At 38.4% G+C, this 21,461-nt stretch overlaps 1 protein-coding gene across 1 annotated transcript in view; it reads left to right on the forward strand.

Annotated features, from left to right (window-relative positions):
* Window positions 1-21,461, forward strand: part of ARHGAP15 (Rho GTPase activating protein 15) — a 3,416,769-nt gene that overhangs the window by 2,364,063 nt on the left and 1,031,245 nt on the right. Inside the window, exon 11 of the mRNA XM_044074973.1 lies at window positions 7,402-7,500. Within this exon, the coding sequence (XP_043930908.1) occupies window positions 7,402-7,500 (99 nt within the window). The remainder of the gene's footprint in view (window positions 1-7,401; window positions 7,501-21,461) is intronic.

The raw sequence follows: 21,461 nt of genomic DNA on the forward strand, positions 1-21,461 counted from the left end.
TCAAATGAGAGACTGCTATCAACTTGGGTCCTCAGGTCCCTAATTACTTCTTCTGTACTTAATGGATTACCACCTATGTGGTAATTTGTGGGCACTTTGTTTTTGCCAAAGGGGATGACTATACACTTTTTGGTGTTTAGCTTGAGGCCATGGCTCTGGCACCAGTTGTCTGTTTCTATGAGGCCCTTTTGGAGGATGCTTGTGTTGGCTGGAGAGTCGATTATGGCCCAGTTTGCAGTCATCTGCGAACTTGGTCAGCCACAGTCCTTCCATGTTGGCCTGTACCTCCGAGAAATATATACCGAACAAGAGAGGTCCCAGGACTGAGCCTTGTGGGGCGCCACTTGTAACTGGTTTGGAGTCTGACATGGCTCCAGCAATTCTAACCATGTGGGTTCTGTCCTTGAGCCAGTTTGCAACCCATCTAGTGACATAGGGGTTTATATTTAAGCTAGTGAGCTTATCTATAATGCCAGTGGGGTATTGTATCGAAGGCCTTTGCGAGGTCCAGGTAGGCTGTGTGGACCACCTTCCCTCATCAATGGCCTTGGTGACTGTTTCAAAGAAATCAACCAGGTTTAAGAGGCAGGATCTGCCCTTAACAAAGCCGAACTGGGTAGGATCCAGTGTCTGTAGGTCCCCAATATCTTTATTTATGAGGTCCATGATGATCCTTTCCATAGCTTTGCAAACCAAGCTAGTCAGGCTTATGGGGCGATAGTTTCCAGGATCCGTTGAGGCACCACCTTTGTGGAGAGGGACCACTGTTGCTGTACGCCACTCTTTGGGTACATATCCTGCAGTAAGGCTGAGATTGAACAGTAGTTTTATGTCCCACCCCCACTGTAGATATGATCTGGGACACTCCCCCCAGTCCCATCTCTGTGTGTTATCTGACTATCTCAAGGATTACTTGCATAAAATTAGACCCTCTTAGTAACAGCCTGCATATCATTGCTAGAGCCTTCCTGTGTCCTGACAGAGTGCTCTTCAAACTATCTGGAGATATACAGAGCTGAGTATATTTTTCTGGCACTTCAGAGTTGTGTACTGGTAATTGTTGTTTGACTAATTTTATATCATTGTTGGCTGACTTAAGAGTTGTGCACTGTTATTTTTGCTTCACTGTATAGTTTTTCAGATCTCTGCTGAAGGTGTTGGTTTTCCCATACCCACCCTCCCTATTTCTGTCTTGTTGTTTAAATTTGGGGGCTTTAGCAGTTGCCCACTCCCACTGTAGATATGATCTGGGACACTCCCCCCAGGCCCATCTCTTTACCTCAGTCTACCTAATAGACTCCTTCTGCACTTGTTTTTAGACATTTTTAATTTCATTGCATTTTTAAACTGTTTGGTCTAACATTGCCTCATACTCAAGTGTGCTAGCTTGCAATGCATTTGAATTGTTTTTACTGCTGTTTTAGCCACTTTTCTGTATATATATTAAAAAAAAAATTACCTTTCCTGTAACTAGTGTTGTCCAGATTCAGATTTGCTGTATCCAGCACTCTATGTAAGCTTCTGAGCCCCTCAAGCTTTCTGTGTTAGAGGGAAGCCTTCTAGCTTATCAGTGGGAGTGGTAAGCACTAGGTAACCTATCTACCACATAAGGAGAGGTTCTGGCCCCGAAACTGTAGTTATTGGACGTTTGAGCAGTTTTTCCATCTCTCTCAACTTTTTATGTAAAAGCCTGCATTTGCACTTGTTTCCCCCTTTCCTCTAACTAGTTTAGTCCAGATACAGATTCTTAGTTTTAGCACTTGAATTTGCTTATTCGTGATCAGCACTTGTTCAGAACTTGTTGTAAGCACTAAATAACCTACTAATTACTACAGCACTCAACCTTCCTCATTACCTAGAGGAAAACAGTTTTGGTACTTACTTTCCTCACTTGCTTAGAGAAAAACAGCTCTTGTACTCACTTTCCTCACTTATCTAGAAGAAAATATTTTTTTATTCAGGCATGTCCAAGGGTCAGCTCCCAGTGTTCTCTCCTGTTTATCTGATGAATCTGGGCATTTTGGGGCAATATAGAAATTGCCTCATGTACACAGACAACCCTCTCCTCCTACCACCCAACACTGCAACCTGTGAGAGATGCACTTATCTAGCCAAACTGGAGGTAAAGCTCTCTCCAATCAAGACTGAACTTGACAGTCAAGAGGAGAAGGTAAACACTTGCACCACAGCACACTCATCACATAGTCTCACTAAATCTACACCACCAAAATCCACACATAGAAACACAAAAACATTCACGGAGGCTCTCAGTTATAATCTGCTCAAGCAACAGAGACCTCCAAAGCAGAAATGCAAGCAACCTCCACCCCCCCAACACAACCCAAATGACACATAGCCCGCAGACTCAGTGTGCCACTCAACCACAGCCAATAAGGCAAAACAATGTACCCATCACAGTAGTCATAGATGACTCTATAGTCAGGCACACAGATGTCCCACTCACCAGGCTAAACAAGGCGAAGGTTACTGTCAGCTGCCTGTTGGGTGCCAGGATCCGCCACATAACCCACACACTCAGGTCACTCCACAACAAGTACAAATACGACTCTGTCATTGTCCATGTTGGTGTGAACAACCTGAGATGTATCTCCCTGTACTACATGAAAAGAGACATGGAAGAGCTCTCCAATCTTGTAACCCAGGCAGGTATGACCCTAGCCCTGAGTAGCATTCTGCCATCACCCAGAATGATGCCGCAGTACAAGGACAAAATGTTTGACTTCAACAATTGACTAAGCTTCTGGTGCCATTCTAAAGGGATCCAGTATCTGTCTGCCTGGAATGACATGGTTCACAGACCATGATGCTTTGCCAGAGATGGCCTGCACCTGTCACCCCTGGGATTCTGGATACTGGCAAAGGTTCTTGCTGCCCCTATAGTGCCTTTTTTAGGCAAGGTTCAAATGACAAATTCACCACTGTAACAGGAACAGGCAAGCAAAAACTGCGGGTGATGCTACTCAATGCTAGAAGTCTAAATCTCAAAATGCACTCACTTGAGACACTCCTTAAAATGGAGAACATCGATATCTGTGCAATGACTGAGACCTGGTTCAAGGCTCCAGAGAGCACCCCTGCACTACCTGGCTATAACTCATACCACACTTTTTGGCCATGTAACCTGGACCAGAACACCAAAGGCGGAGGCGTGTCCATATTCATTAAGGATATCCACACCTCCAGGCTAGTTGCTCAGCATAATGCAGCCGAGGTTATCCAAGTGCAACTAACTCTGGGCAAAACTGCAATCCAAATTGTAGCTTGCTACAGATCACCCACCATGCCCCAGGATTCCCACTCCTCTTTTCTTGATATACTGGAAAATATTAGGGTTCAACCAAACACCCTAATAATGGGGAATTTCAATTATCCCACCATTAACTGGCAAAACTACTCATGTACCAACTCCTTCACTCAACGCTTTCTGGAATTCATAAACTCCAATGCCCTGGATCAACTTATCCACACCCCCACCAGGGGCAACAATATCCTAGATCTAGTCATTACCAACATGAGTTCCACACCTGAAGTCAAAGCCTCATTTGTCCGATCCGACCATTAGCTAATTACCCTAGATATCCACATCTTGCCCCCACCCCCCATTAAGGAAACCATGGTAAAAAATTTCTCCAAAGCCAACTTCATGCTTCTTAGGACAGAAGTGGTGAACTTCATGACACCCATGCAGATGGACAATACAGTTACGACTACTGAATCCTACACAATTGCACTTTATAAACACTTACATGAGTGCATGGATCGTGCTATCCCAAACAGAACCAAGATGCTATCCTCCAAAAAAAAGGAAGCCAATCTGGTGGTCCCCTGCCATAAACAAACTGTACAAGTGAAGGAAGAAATTGTTGCAAAAGAGAGTAAAATCCCATGAGTGGAGCAGCTCCCTGGTCAGCCTCAGTAAGAAGCTGCGATCCCTGATAAAATCCTCCAAAGCTAGTTACAAAAACAAAATCACCACTGATTCTAAAGACAACCACAAAGCATTCTATAGCTATGTCAAGAATCTCAATGGCAACACTCAGATCTGCTCTGAGTTACAGCACAATGGCACTAAATATAGAGACCCAACTGATATTGCCAACATCCAGGCAGATAGGTTCAGTGCTAACTTTAACCCCCTCTCACCCCCTAAAGAGCCCATCTCTATACAGGAAGAATGCAAAGTTCCTGTAATCACGGCTGCACAGGTACAAACCACACTCTCCAAAGCCAAGGACACAGCATCCATGGGACCAGATAACATCCCAGGCTGCGTTCTACATGAACTACAGAACGAACTGGCACCCCACCTAAGTACCATGTTCAATCATAACCTCACCTCAGGCTTTGTGCCTGCTGAATGGTGCACAGCGACGGTTATCCCACTACACAAGGGGAGAGCCACCATGGACCCCGGGAACTACCACCCCATTAGCCTGATGAGCCTGGTCTGCAAGGCCATGGAACTTATAAAGAAAGACATTGGTAATCTCCAAACTCTGGACCCCACCCAGTTCGGGTTTGTAAAAGGCAGATCATGTCAACTAAACCTGATAGACTTCTTTGAAGCAGTCACCAAAGCTGTAGACAAGGGTAATGTGGTTCACACAGCCTATCTAGATCTTGCCAAGGCTTTCAACACCATCCCCCACTCTGGAATTATAGATAAACTCACTGAACTAGGTATAAATCCCTATGTCACAAGATGGGTTGCCAACTGGCTCACTGACAGAAAGTTAGCACCCACACTGTGAAAGCAGCAAACTCCAAATCCGACTTCAGACCAGTGACAAGTGGAGCACCACAGGGTTCAGTCCTGGGTCCTCTCCTGTTTGGTATCTACTTCTCGGAAGTACAGGCTAACACAGAAGGTCTTTGGCTAATGAAGTTCACAGATGACTGCAAACTAGGTGCCATAATCAAAACTCCTAATGATGTGGACATCCTACAAAAGGGCCTCACTGAGATAGATGCCTGGTGTCAAAGCCATGGCCTCAAGCTCAATGCCAAAAAGTGCATTGTCATCCCCTTTGGTAAAAACTCTGTACCCATGAACTACAACTTAGGCGGTAGTATACTTAACACTGAAAGTGTGATAAGAGACCTTGGGACACAGGTGGACAGTAGTCTCTCCTTTGATAATCACATCGCCACAGTAGTCAGGAAATCCTTCTACATGGCACACCTCATCATAAAAGGTTTCTCATCCAGAAAAAAGAGGTCATTGTTCCCCTCTACTCATCACTCATTAGACCCATTATAGAGTACAACTCCCCTTTAGTATGTACCTCACAAGACATCTACAACAACTGGAATGGCCGGAGAAATACCTCACAAAGAGGATTACTGGCCTCAAACAGATGCCCTACATAGACCGTCTAAAAAAACTCCAGCTTTACTTCATCGCATATCGCCTACTCAAAGGTGATCTCTGCCTAACATACAAAGCTATGTCAAACCCAGAGCTGTTGGACATGCTCCATTTAAAGAAATCCCAATCCCTCTGAGCTACATGTTCTAGGGACCTAAGCCTTGTCACCACAATAAACAGAACATGCCGGAGGGATCGATTCCTGTCTCAGAGAATTCCCATACTCTGGTATAAACTACCTATCTATATCAAATAAAGCTCCTCATTAGCACTCTTCAAGAAAAATCTTGATGACTGGATAGGAAATAGGAAATTCACCCCAGGGAACACCTCTGTGGCTCTGCTTGACAGTGGCACAGGAAAATAATTTTCTTGGGTGGCAAAAGCCAGGGTACCTTTTTGGCTGGGCTTGTATAGGCCCCAGGGCCGATAGCCTAGTACCTACCTATAAACCTATGAATAACTATCTAGCTAAAGAAAAAAATACATTCTGCAGATTTCTTGTCCTTTGGACCAATAGTATAAATGTTTTTTCTTCAAGTGCAGTTTGACTTAAGAAGATAAAATACTTCATAGCATTCAAAGCTAGAGTAAGTGTGAATGGTGAGGTCTGTTAGGTTAATTGAAAAAAAACATTGATTCACCGACCCATTAACTGCAATAATGAAAAGCCTCATTATCCTCCCAATCTACATATTTCTGAGTTGCTGGAGGATTTCTGCAAAGCCCATTTCTGTTTCCTTTGCAGCAGTTACCCACGATGGGCAAAGCATTGTGTTACCTCTTTCATCCTCTACCACCCACATATACACAAATAGACATACCCACATCACTGTGTGTTTTAGCTATCCCTGGGTTAACAGACTGTCCTTGGTGTTGTCTCTTACTTTTCTCTATTCCATCATAAATCACAAATGTTTGCATTTTTCTTATTGTTTATGAAATGCATTGTGATGCAGGACTTGTTGACCCATTACCTCTTTAAGATGATTAGAGTAATATTTTGAAAGACTCCTTGCTGTCACACAGCTTTGTACCGAGGTCTTGGGCACATCCCTTTGAAATCAAGGACTCTTACAGTCAGTTAATAATGCTAGACACTATAGTTTCATACTTCTCATTCTAATATATAGCTTCTTGCTGCAAAATGTGCAGTTCTATTACATTTTGCACTGTTTTCTATAATACTTAAAATGTTTCCCTGTTGTCTTGTGTCTCCCTCTCCCCATATTTTATTAACTGCTTATTAGTCTACAGGGACTTGAGAGGTATGGAATCCCTATCAGCTTCACATGTATGCGCACACACACACACACACACACACACACACACACACACACACACACACACACACACACACACACACACACACACACACACACATACACACACAGACACACGTGCACAAAAACACACACATACCCTCTGCAAATCAGATGCACCATCCTCCACACAATCACATTTCTTACCCATTGCCCTGGCCAAACCCAAATTGATTATAAGAAGTTGTTGTAGAATATCCAGCCCACGATGATGTTTTGGAAAATGTTTTGAAATGTCTGAGTTACGCAAGAACTAGCTGTGTAATTGCCTAAATTGATGGTACACATATCAGATGCAGACGTTTTTCGCGTGTCAACCTCAATATGCATTTCCAGATTTCTAAAGGTGTTGAACAATCATTTAAATTGTATGTTTAGTGTTGAACTTGTGAACCACTGTACTGATAATAATGAAAGACTAAAAAAATAAGTATTGCAACCAAGGTCATATTTTGAGATTAAACAGGGGCTAGCTTAGCGAACTATTTATAAAGATAATTTTATCACAAATTAGGTCATGTTTTTTGTTAGTCTGTGTGTGTGTTACTATATTTCGCACTGCTCTTTGTCTCGTACTGAGATCAGTAACATTATCTACCAGTAAAACCATGTTATAACTATAACTGGTCTTCAGTAACAAAATTAGTTGAAAGCCTGTCCTTACTTGCATATGTCATTAACTTATTACAGAACAAGTCTTTGGCTGTCCCTTGGAAATACTTTGTCAGAGAGAAGGTGATACAGTTCCTCAGATCGTGAAACTTTGTGTAGCAGCCGTGGAAAAAAGAGGTAGGATGCATTTGAATTTTCTCCATGTTGTACGTGACATCCACAGTGGAGTGGAATATTGCATTTATTTCCATCAATCTATGTAAATAAATTTAGACCCGATAAGATAAATCACAGGAAAGCTGAACATTTCAGAAGTAAAGATAAAGCATAAACAATGTTAAGAGATTAAGTCGCTTTAGTGTAATTCAGATAGAACTGTTAAGTATCAGCAAAGGAAAGCGAGAATCTGTTATTTCCACCTAATGTCAAAAATGGATGTCTGCTTTGACCACTTTGTCTGACAGACTGTTTCTAAGTTAAGTATTTATTTATTTACTTATTGGCATTTGTTGACTGGGAAAGCCCACTGGGCAAGCAAACCCATTTTCAGTGGAGGCCCGCGGAGAAAATCTCCATATTTAAACAAACAAAAAAAAAACATATTTATACAAACAAAAGAAATACAGTAAAGAAGTACAAATCTGGGAGAAAGGTTCCACAGTTAAGACAAACCACTATTACAAAACAACATAATTGCAAAGCATATGTTATACAAGTTACTATACATGTACCATATTGCAGGTAAGCTGTATTGCAGAGACAGCAAATAGTAATGTACAGTAATAACTTTTTAGTCAAAGGAGTTGATTGAAAAAATTGGAGGTATTAGAAAGGAAGGATATAGTTGAATAAGTTATAGGATTAAGGGGGCTTACACTGTATTTCACATGAACAGCTAGGATTATGTAAAAAGTAGGTTTTTAATGCAGCTTTAAAGGACTTCAGGGAGTCTAGTTGGGTAACAGAAGAGGGGAGGGTATTCCAAAGTTTGGCTATATTGTAGGAATACAGGCATTGTCCTGCTGTCTTATTGGGTTTAGTTACACTTAGAAGGATTTTCTCTGAAGAGCAGAGAGCTCGAATGAGGGTGTATGCGTGCACAATGGACTGGAGAGTTGGGCATTTATTGGGTTGGAAAAGTAATTTATGGGCAGTAGTTAGTTGAGTATGAACTAACTTAATGTTAATGGTTAATTGTAGCAAATGAAGGAAAAATTACCACACATGAAAAAAAAGTGATACAATGGAAAGAATCAACAAACCAAAGTAGGATACAGTATTACTGAGTCTGTTTTCCATAGTGGATCATTTCATTAAATGCATAAACAAATGCATTAAAAATGCAAACCTTGGCTGAAGTGAAAAGTAAACTTTAGGGCAAGTGATCCAGTTTTGATTAAACAGCTTGCCAAGGAGCACAGAACTAGATAAGTATAGAGCTCTAGTAAGAATACCACAGAAGCATTAGGTAGACCATAGCATGTAATGTTGTTGTGTCTTTTGGCTTTTCCCAGTTAGGGGTCGCCACAGCGGTACTCCGGTCCATTAATGATTGGTAGTTAATTTTTACATGCCGAGTTACCAACCCTGACGCACAACCTTCAACGAAGGTACACCCATTCACGCATGTCTCCATGCAGAAGATGCTCTAGCTGAGAATCAAACCGGACAGCGTCTTATTGTGAAGCAACAACCCTACCGCAGCACCACCACTGTGGGTAGAGACCGTAGCATGTAATGGTATATATTATTAAGAAGTGTGGTTTGTTCCTATTTGGTATACTTCGCAAATGTTCATCCCAGCTGAACAAGACAGTCACAGCACAGACTGCCTGAAAATTGTGGGATGTATTCAAGTTGTCTGTGCCTTTACTGAACATCCTGATAAATGGTACAGATATTCTGCACTAATTAAAATACTAGAAGTGAATATGTTTATTTATTTTCAAGTAATTTATTTTTCTGTGGTATAGAAATATACTTTGTCTTTTGAAACTCATTTGTTTTTTGAAAGTAGTTACCATTTCAGCTTTTACTTACATAACAAACAGAATGGCTCTGAATACTTCACATTCTGTGTGGCCATCTTGCAATCACCAGAAATTCTTTCAATACAAAATACCTTAGCAGACATGTGGAAGCTACAAATCAAGAAATTTGATTTGTTTCACTTTTGAGAAGAAAGGTTGGGAGGGTGGCCTAATGGTTAAGGTGTTTGCCTTACAAACACAAGGTGCAGGGTTGGAGTCTCACAAGGGATAATTGGCTAGGCTTAAAATGGCTTGCAAGGGCAGTTAGCCTAGTACTAATCTATGAACCTATGAAAAGGTACAGTATGTCATATTTCTGCATGTTACAGAGGAAGAAGCCTTGAATGTACGTATGTTTCAATTAAGAGAGAAAACAAAATAAAAAGAGTAAGGGAATAATTCAGAAAGTATTGCTAGCCAGAGAAAAAGTTTATAATTTATCCATCATTTATTTTTTTATAAAGAACCAAGGATTAGAGGTCTCTAGAGGTGATTATTTTACTAATTTTAAGAACATGGACAAAAAACTATGAATTTGGAGAATCAGAAGATTCATTGATAAGAATTACAATTGTCTGTGGTAAAAAATATATTTATGTTGTTTTATTTTATTTATTTATTTATCCTTTTTAATGAGGCTACTGCTACTAGGCTAGTGGTTTCTTTTCAGTGGCAATCCTTGATGGTAATAATTATACCACTATGGAGAAATTAGGCTAGGCACTGGAATACCTCCTGTATTCTTTTTGATAAGTGCTATGGGATGATTTAGACATGAACTACAACCAGATGAACCTTATGGACACATTTTTAGAAGAAATAACATTTTAAATACAGAAAAGATAAGTGACAGATGTAAAGGTACCAGTATGAATACTTTTATTCCCATGACACCCTGGTAAAGCTGCCTTCCTGGGAAGATAAAAACACAAAATGATATACAGCAGATATTGAGATGGAGCAACTAAACACAAGTAATTAAACTGTCAGTTATACAACTGACAACTTCCAACTGCAATCTCTAATTCAGACCTAAGGGAACTAATGTATTCAAATGTAGAAAAAAGTTCTTTCAAAGGATAGAGGTTTTTTTTTCCACAGTGTTATAACCTCATGTGTGAGGGTAAACATATTCCAAGACAGTGCTATATAATCTAATAACTAGATCATATTTTTAGAAAGGGGCATCTAAGCAACCCATTTTTGATGTTCTTAATGTGCTTCTGTAGCCTAATCATAAATGTCCTCTTTGTTTACTCAGAATAAAAAGTCTGTTGGGCCAAGAAAGAGCAAAGAGTGGTGTGTTTAATATCCTGTGGAAGTAAATGTCTTCCTGCCTATGTTAATATATGTAGTAAGAAGAAATGGACAGAATAAAAGTGAGCAGGCGACAGATACATATTGAGGTGTTACAAATGACTCTGCTATCATATCAAGAAGAACGGTGTGCTATTAAATGAAATATAAAAATAAACCAATTCTCAAAAAATCATGAAAATAAAGGTTTGAATGGTAACATTTTCAATATTTCTTCACTACTCTAACATTTTTATGAGCAAAAACATTAATACAGTGTAACAAAATGGGTTGACATTTCACTTGGAATATGCGAAGATCTATTCACATTTTAAGTCTTCTTTTCTTCAGAAAATAAAATATCCACACTGTGGAGGGAATAGTTTTACAAGGCAAAAATGTACATACAAATTAAAACCAGAAATAAAGTAGAACAGACAGGCTTTCGTCAAAGTTGTTTGGGGTTTTCTTCCATTACAACAAAGGGTCAGTGTAAAGTTGTACTAGACAAAAGTGCTAAACCTAATTAGCAAGAATAAGTCTGCAAAATCAATTTCTGCTTTTCACCTATTATATAATAATCGGAATGTCTGTAATCAAATCCTAATAAGTGTTCAGTACATGTTCTTGATTATGTATAATCAGCATTAGCAGTACAGTTTCTGTCATATATATGATATATAAACTTCTTAATAGTCACAGTTGATGCAAGAAAAAAAAATACTTTTTTTGGTATTGACGTTTTTGGCCCACATCAGTTATATATGTTGAAGGAAAGCCAGCAAGTGTTTGGGATGAAAGCTACTGCCATGTAAATAGTCCAAGGTAGACACAGGCTTATAAAACAATTTAGTAATACCTAGCTGACAAGTCATAAGATGAATATCTACAAAATTAATAGTACGAGGATGCCAAAAAAGGAAAATAAAAAAAATGTATTGAAATGTAGGAATGGTACAGGAGCCTCATTTGCAGATAATGGTTAAAAAATCTATATATTAAAATTGAACAACGTTATTTTTTTAAAAAATAATTATTATAGATTATTTCATGTTCAAATAGTGATATAGTAACATGGGTATAAAAGGGGGTAAACAGATGGCCAAATCAATGCTTATCAACTGATTGTAAATGTTAAAATTAAAAATATACTCCAAACAAAAAAAAAAGTAGGCTCAATAAGAAAATATGTAATATGTATATCATCTAAAAAATTAAGTACCTCAGCACAGTGGTGATTCTAATGGTAGTTACCTTCCAGGATTAAAGAGCAGTTAATGAGCTTTTTTTTCTGTGGTGAAATGGTGCAAGGTTTGATTCCCTCAGCCTCCCATTGTCTAACTGTGTGACTCTGAACAACTCATTAACCAGACACTGATCCCAGGCTGTGTCTGAAAAAGGTACATGAAGATCAGTACCCTAACCTGGAAAACAAATATAAATAAATAAATTAAATAATTAATAAACTACTTAGATCTATAACAATCCAAACCATATCACTGAACCACTCATCATAAGATATTCTGTGCAGCTATTCTGAACAGTCATGATCATAAGATCCCAAAAATCATAATTGCTTTCATAAGACAAAAGATAATATGGTTTGAGTATTTTCTAATAAGATGATACATGCAGAAAAAATTAGACTCATTTGAGGATATTTAATTATTTTTTCATATCGAAGCAGTAGTAAAAATGTTCAATATGTTATTATGCTAAATTAATTTCTTATTGACATCATTACCAAAAAGCTAACCCAGTCTAACATCTTTCATGAGTCATGCATAGAATGTCTTCATTGCTTGATTATAAATGTCCAAATCAACTTGTCTGTAAATTGTCATCATTTAAGTGCTGTAAAAACACTTACATCTACTGGCTACAATTTATTAGAACAACATTCCTGCCTGTATCAACTTTTTTATAAGTTGATTTTGATTATTTCTAAGAAATTGCTTTTGAACTTTGCTAAGTCCAAACGCAAAATGTGCTTTATCTTTATGAAACCTAAGATAAAACATCTCCATCTCATAAGTTAAAATGTATATAGCAGGAGGCAATTATTAGGCACATTAATAATATCAGTCATCTTCTGAAACAGAAAAATGCATACTGTTGTAAGAATCAGAAATGTCACTAGATGCATCCCGTGAAATATCATTAGCATCAGGTGAAACAAAATTCTAGAGTTGAAAATTAATTCAGTACATGTAACTTAACAGCATAAGTTATAACTGTCTATCTTGGGCTTGTAAAGTTGAGGCAAGACAGTTAGAATAAGTAACACAAACTGTAATAACCTAGGCAGGAAAGCTATACTTAAAACCAGAAATAAAATCCCAGGCAGGCATCCCCACAAAAGACCAAGTTGCCATTTCTTTCCACTAGTTTATTGAACTTAAAAGTAAGAGACTTTCATCTCTCAACTGGAGACTTCATCAGAATGAAAACACATTCAACTGACTTGATTTAAATACTCCCAAAAACAACTATGAGTGGGTGAACTATAAAATAATTAAATAGATCAATCAAGCAATACAATATTAAAAAAAATACTACAGTAAAAACAGTATGTTAAAAAACTCCAGTATTAACAGTAACTATATTATATTGCATAAGATGAATTGGATTAAAATGATCTAGAAATCACATTGGTGTTTAAATGCAGGTCAAAATGAAATCACAGAACTGAAAACCACACCTGTAAAAATGTTTTAAAACTAGAAATGTTTATCTTTGCAGTTAATGGTATGTCTGTGCAAAGTATTAGTATCCGTCTTCCTATTAATCTCATATAGATGTTTAAACATTCTTTGTTTCAGTGCTCACTATATCTTGCCCATGTAGAAGGAGTGACAAACAAGGCAGTAGGCTAAATAAGCAACACCCTTTTTAAAACAGTTAAAATACTTAGAACCTCTCAAAGTTAGGTTCAAACAAGGAGTAGACACTTCAGAACCATTCATCATAAAATGGCACTGTGAGTACGTGCCACACTTGGAATTATCCTTTTTGACCATATTATCCACCTCAGCAATAAAACTAAATCAACTTTCAGAAAAATGTTCTTTAGGTTAAAACCTCTCTTGAAGCTAAACTTCAGAGGTCTAGAAAAAAATCTTGGGGGTGTTAGTTATAACAGCAAATAAGTCCCAATATTTAGATAAACTGTAATATTCCGTATATACCTCGAATCCTAATTGTGGTTTAGGACTAAAAAAAGTTCACTTCCACTCGAATCTTTTGAGATTGCTCCTGTGTGCTGAACACTATGGGAGGCTATCTCTAAAGAAGAAACTTGTGGACCACCAATTAAGGGTAAAAAGTTTTCACCCCAACCTTGTAATATTTCATCTTTGAGCAAGGTGGTAAGGATCTAAGGGTGACCTCTAGCTAAAACCAGGATCTCAACATAATCCAACTCATTCCCAAAATCATCCCAGATATAAGTCATTTTGGCTGCTCAGATCATTTGACCCTTCACAATGTTTTTCTTTTTGTGAAAGGGGTGACTACTACTGTAATATAAATAAGAGTTGGAAAAGTTTTCCTTCCTGTATAATTTCTAAGTAAATCTATTATTGGAAAGATTCTTCACAATCCAAACATCCATAAAATGTACATCATTCATTTCCACTGCATGACTGAGAAACAAAAAATCAGTAATACTATTAATAAAGGATATAAAGGCATCTATGTCCTCCACCTGACCTTTACAAACAATAAATATGTTGTCCACTTAACGATAGTAGGATTTAACATTTTTAAAATGAGGTGATGGAAAAACAATATAACAACACTATATTGGCGAATACAGGGGCACAGACAGCATCCATGGCAACACCATCCATTTGTTGGTACTACTCACCTTCAAAAAAGACAAATTTGTTAATGAGTACCATTTCAATATTTTCCATCACCAGTCTGAAATCATTAGGGGACAGAAAATCAAAGGTCAATCAAGATTTCTTCAAATCATTTAGTATAAAATCTAAATAAAGGTTTAATTCTCTGTCTGGTACATAGTTAATACCAGAAATATTTAGAACACTTTTAAATTTGACACTCAGTTGAGGAACACTCTTAAAACAAATTATAAAGTAAGCAGTTAATAGTGTCACCTTTATTTATTGTCTGTACATCCTCAGATGGGGAACGCTGATAAAACAAATTATAAAGTAAGCAGTCAATGGTATCACCTATATTTATTGTCTTTACCTCCTATTTGGCTATAATAAAAAAAACAAAAGCAATCCACAGATGGTGTTAGCTGTTTATTCGTACCAAACAAGCATCTGGTACCTCGGCATATTGCCTTCAAGGATAATTAACATGATGTGCAAACATATTTTTATACCAAGTGAACCATTGGAAACACCTCACCATTATCCAATTAAATAATTATATAATTATATACATTTAAATATTAAAGGGACTATTCAAATAATCCTACTACACATCGAATGTATCAACAATAGAAAATTGTCAAGATGTCATGACAACATTTATACAGTCATAATATTTGCCTCCAAATTTAGACCCCCCCCCAGGTATAAAGTACCATAGTTTAAAATGAATCTGCTTTCCAAGCTGTGGAGCCTATACTTTAGATCACCACCTCTAATATTATAAGGGCTGGCAAGTACACTAAAAAAGAATGTATTATTATTACCCCCATGAAACCTGCAAAAATGTTCTCCAACTGGACTATTAAAATTCTGATTTCTGATGTCTCCCAAATGTTCTAGAATTCAAACTATTACTGCCCTCTTAGTTTGACCAATGTACCACTTGGTTGGGACGCATCCACAACCTATTATATACACAACTCTGCATGAATTGCAAGATAATCTGTTGTTGTTTTCAAATTTCTTGCCATTAATTGAAGTGCCTGACAGATTTTTTTACAAACTTACGAACCTTACATCTCCCACAAATATACATGCCTACCTTAGTACATTCATTATTCCAAAGTGGTATATTAAGCAGTTCCTTCATATTAAGGTATCTCCCATAGGAGAACTTTATTAACCTTGGAAATAAATCACCCACTGTGTGATCTAAACACACAATATGCCAATTCCTGTATCAAACTCCTCATTGTGTTAGAAAATGGTGAGTATTTAGATACAAAGAATAGCTCTTTGGCTACACAGTTAGGCTTCAGATTACTACGTACATATTCTTTTCTGCTGATGTTACTCTTTTCACCACATAATACCTGGTGCACTGCTTCATCCAACAAGATTGTATCGTAACCCCTTTGTATCAACCTGTCCCTGCTCTGTAAGAGAAAATACTCCTAACATGCTTCGTCAGACGTATTCCTGACAATACGCCTGAATTCTCCTACTGGAAGTGAATTCAATAAATGTGGGTGGGGGTGCATACTTTATGCGATAGCTGTCACTTTCCTAAATGGTCTGAACTGAATAGTATAGTCGTTCCCTACATAAAATTCAACATCCAAAAATGGAATCTGGCTGTTGCCCATAACCAAAGTAAACATTAGTCCATGAACGTTTGTGTTTAATTCAGAAATAAAATCTCCAAACTCTGATGGCTGGCCCTTACAGACAAAAAAGAGATAATCAATAAATCTCTTATAGCATATTACTTTCGTCTTCCAAAAGTTAGTATTGTACATGAACAATTTTTCAAAAAAGCCCATGTATGACTCAGCAATGGAGCCAGTTAAAATATTGATGTTTTCGACATGTGCTAGAACGGTATTATTCTGTCCCTCCTGTCCCTTTTGTCCAGAGTTATAATTTGAAGTACTAGTCTTTAGTATATTTGCTCTGTTTCAGTATGAGACAATACTTTTGTGTTTGATGTAACAGAAGTAAAAGACATAATGGCATAAATCAGGTAGATAGAGCCTTGATGCAGCTGTTTTCTGCATTCAGCATTCATCCCATCTGTTACTCCCCTTTTGTTTCAAATTTATGTATTTATTTTTGAGATAAATTAATTCTACTTCAAGGCATTTAGCTAACTATTAACATTTTTGTCATGATTATTAAGATTGGCAATGTAGACATTTGGGTCTATATTATATCACTGAACGCTTAAAAAAGTGAATGATTAATAATCAACCCCATTTAAGTGAAAGCTTACAATCTTGAAAGCTCAGAACAGTGATTTTTTCCAAGGAAAAAAATCGCTGTTCCAAAAATAATTGAAAGAATACATAAAGTGGGGGGCTTTGCTCCCCCCCCCCCACTTAAATATACCAACTCTGAGATCACACTACAGTGCTGAAAACGACAAAGTAACAGAAGCGGCCAAGCAAATTCTTTCCCTGGGAAAGAATTTGCTTAAAAGCCTCTTCGCTATTTTACCTTTTCATTGTTTTAAATTCGACCAAGACGCATTCAATAGAATGTGTCTTTGATCATCTAATAGGAACCCAGAAATTCAACCTTGATTTGATTGTGCAACTTTTTTAATTTTCAAGGCAATGTTATTATGTTTTAAATTACCCTGTTCAGCAAAAAACTATAATCACTCAAGTAAAAAGCAATGCCTAGCATTAATCTATTAGTGAACAAAACATTTTTTGCATACTTTTTCATCCCCTGTAGTGACCCTGACAGATTTTCCAGTGTCCCACATCAATGCTGGGTCTACAGACCACTCCAGTTGACCTCAGACTGTTACCATATTTAATGTCGGGGCCAGAATGAATCCTAAGGGTATCCTGGGGATCATTGCTGTCCTAATATCAACCAAAGGAGTTTGCTTAGGGGGGAACTTCCACATGTTGTTATCATCCACTGTCTGCCCTACCCTTTCAGCTGACCACATTGCATTTAGCTTTCTAGCCTCTGCCAGGAATGTCCTATCCTTTATGTGCCCTGTTCACATATCCCCATACCCACTAGGATGGGCACACACATCCTCCTTACTGCTCCATCAGTTGCTAAAGCTGCTAATTGAGCATAGATCAACTGTGCCTTATCTCTCTATGCCACTAGGGTGGCACTGTGAAAAAAAACATTTTTTGTGGCATTATTCAAATCAAAATGGGTTGATGGTGATTTAAAAGCATGTGAAATGATGAATATAAGGTTAAAGGAATGAACTGAAGAAATGGATATCTAAAAAAAACATTTCAAATTATAACGTAAAAATAAAATATGAAGTAAAAATGTGCAATAGCAACAATAGCTGTAATAGCATTAAGAATGACACCAGTGAGGTACATATGAGGTGCACACAATGTAAAAGTTAAAACTCAGGTTTTGGTTACTAAGTTCAGGATTTATAGACAAGTCATGTAATACTAATTGTGTACTTGCACTAGGAATGGCCACATATAATGATTCATAGTCCATCATTGTGTTACAGTGCAGGGAGCCCAAATGCTTTGCAAAAGAAATAAGCAAGTGACTGCATAATGATATGCAAATAAATGCAGGTAGGGAAATTATGTCCTAATGAGATGCAAACAAGCAAAGTGAACATAGTTATGGTACATAGTTGTATATCAGAGAAACTGTGGAGTATATTCACCTAAGTATACAAAAGTAAAGAATACCGATAATGTCAGAGTTACAGACAACAAGAATGCAAGGAACAGCAGCAGTCATGAAGCAGCATTGCTTGTTCATTCTTAGCAGCGCAGCTTGCCACCAATATGTGAGATGTGGTGTCCAGTGCTGATAGAAATATTACCACCAGTGAATGACAAAATCTCCCGATCAAAGATCAGAAATCATAATCATAATCACATTTATTGGCCAAGTATGCACACATACAAATTTCTTGGGAGAATACAGTAGGAATAGAGAAATTTCCCCTTTCTCCAATGTGTGATCTCAGAATTGGTATATTCATTTATTTATTTTATTTAACATTTGTTGACCAGGAAGTCTGACTACAAATGTTAAATAAAAATAAATAAATAAATACACCAATTCTGACATCACACATTAGGGAAAGGGCGAATTCCTCTATCCCCCTCTGTACTGCAGTCTCACATAGAAAAACTGCCAGCACATTTGTAATGTAATTTGTATATTTGTATATGCAATTAGCAGTGGGTGTGCGTTTATTTTTTCTTTTTTTGTGTGTGTTCCTTTCTATAGGCTGCATTGGATCACTTGCCATTTGATAGAAGGAACTTTTGAGGAGTTGATCTACATCAATCTCTCTCTGTATATATGTATGTGTGTGTGTGTGTGTGTGTGTGTGTGTGTGTGTGTGTGTGTGTGTGTGTGTGTGTGTGTGTGTGTATATATATATATATATATATATATATATATATGTGTGTGTGTGTGTGTACGTAAATATATGTATATATATATATATATATATATATATATATATATATATATATATATATGTATATATATGGTTCTACCTGACATAGCCGAAACCACACAACACCGACAACCACATCACCGACACCACATATTCGACAGTCCATAAACACGAAACCACACATAACCGACAACGAAATAACCGACGGTACACAAACACGAAACCCCATACACTGCACACACCACAATAACAATTATTAAAAACAAAACACATCCCCATTCCACAAACCACACACACAACACAAGCACACCAAAATCCTTACAAGCCCACACTAAACCTTACCTAACCCTAAGGTCCGTCACTATCGCACTTACCTACCGCTCCTAACCCTAACTCACTTAACCCGCCCCTAACCCTAACTCACTTAACCCACCCTATCGCTCCTAACCCTAACTCACTTAACCCACCCCTATCGCTCCCTAACCTAACTCACTTAACCCACCCCTATCGCTCCCTAACCCTAACTCACTTAACCCACCCCTATCCCCACAGACCGTCAATCTCCACACTTACCTGCCTCGCACCCTAACGTCCGTCACTACCGCATACTCACACAGCCTTTCCCCATGTCGGCATCCTCGGCGTTGGTGTTGTCATCCGTCGTGTCGGTCTTCTGCATTGTCGATGTTCTGCCACTCGCGATTCGCGTCGGTCTTCTTCGTTTTGATCTTCTGGAGCTCAATTCGCTGTCGGTCTTCTGCGCTGTCGACGAAGTCAGGTAGAACCATATATATATATATATATATATATATATATATATATATATATATATATATATATATATATATATATATATATATATATATATATATATACAGATAGATATGCACACATACCCACACACACACACACACACACACACACACACACACACACACACACACATGTATATGATACTCCAGTATGATGCTGCACAGCCTGCACAATGTTTCTAGCCTGCTGCCTTCCTTATGGTATGTAGTTGAAGAAACATGTTGAGCAGCTATGCAGTATCATTACAGACTGCTCACATGGATTGCCCGCAGGGATGATGCATCAACACAGTTGTCCAATGAGGATAAGCAGCAGCAATCAACAGCCATATCCCTCCCAGGCAGCAACAGGCACAACACATGGAAGTACAAGCAAAGTTGTGATGTCTAATGCAGAACTTGTCTATCATTATTTGGCACAGACGATTAGGGAGCTGTTAATGAACTATTTCCTGTGCTCCACTGGTCCAGGGTTTGATTTCCTCAGCCTCTGTTGCCAGCTGTGTGACTCTGAACAAGTCACTTAAACAGTCAAAGCTCCTAGGCGAAGTTTGAAAAAGGTACATGGAAATCAGTGTTCTACCCCAGTAAAAAAATAAAATAAAATAAAACAGACTATGGGCCCTTATCAGTACAAACAGACAGCACAATGTCACACAGAACAAATATGAGGCATGCACTGTCAATAACAGGTTAGTCTGCTCAATTCATCATCGGGTCACGTTGTGCATCAGATTTTCCCACATATACTATATAGAAATGAGGGTGGAGTGGGTCACATTCATGATCATGTGCACAGGTGGCAAAAGCAACAGTGATACACGTCTGTCAACATACACATACTGGGTGGAGGGATAGTGTTCAAGGAGGTAGATACAGGCATCTCAAGGTAACAGGTACTATGTGACAGACTATTTCCTCCTTCAGTAAAGTAGAGGTGCTACAATATGACCATGACCGGGAATCTCTCGGATAGCCTGTTGCGGTACAATTTGAGTTATCTCTGGTAGGTTGGTGTTACTGCAAGACAATGACCTAGCAAGAGTGTGCAGGTGAGGTGTCCTTTCATCTTGCTGCTGCTTATGATGAGAGATTTCAGAAGGCTGTACACTTGTAGATGCAGTCTAGGACAGTCATTTTCATGATGTCCTTTTCTATGACCACCCCGGGCATATACCCTATCCCAACTTCAGACAACATTACCAGACAATATAAGGGTGATGGAGTCAGCAACCCCTGCAAAGAGGTAGAGATATAGCATCATTATGTGTCACTACAGTCCTTATGAAATCTATTAGTACTGCATTTCTGAATTCCATGTCCTCATGGAGTTGTTCATTGAGCTGGGTGACATTGTTAGGAAGACCGAGCAACACAAGAGTCCTCTTCATGCTGAACTGCATTGTACCAGGTTGTGCTTGGATGATTATGTACCACATCTACTGATCAAATGAACATGCTGACCACCTGGAGGTGGCCAACTAGGACACACAATGGTATCAAGTACCCCTAAAAGGCTGCACAGTAGTAGGTGTACTGAACAGTTTGCTCATCTGCTGTGGCAGCTGCAGGGGGAGCATGTGATTGTGTTCTGAATCATGAGAGGCCCTCACCTTGCTAGGGATAATGAAAACTCAGACTGCACAGCCTGAATGTCATTTATGAGTGACACCACACACAGTCACCCATTACTGTGTGTGGCTATCCACCCAGGATGGAGACAGAGAGTACC

Source organism: Protopterus annectens, chromosome 6.part0 (genome assembly GCF_019279795.1).
Source record: "Protopterus annectens isolate FY-2018-M chromosome 6.part0, PAN1.0, whole genome shotgun sequence".
Taxonomy (NCBI): Eukaryota; Metazoa; Chordata; order Ceratodontiformes; family Protopteridae; genus Protopterus; species Protopterus annectens.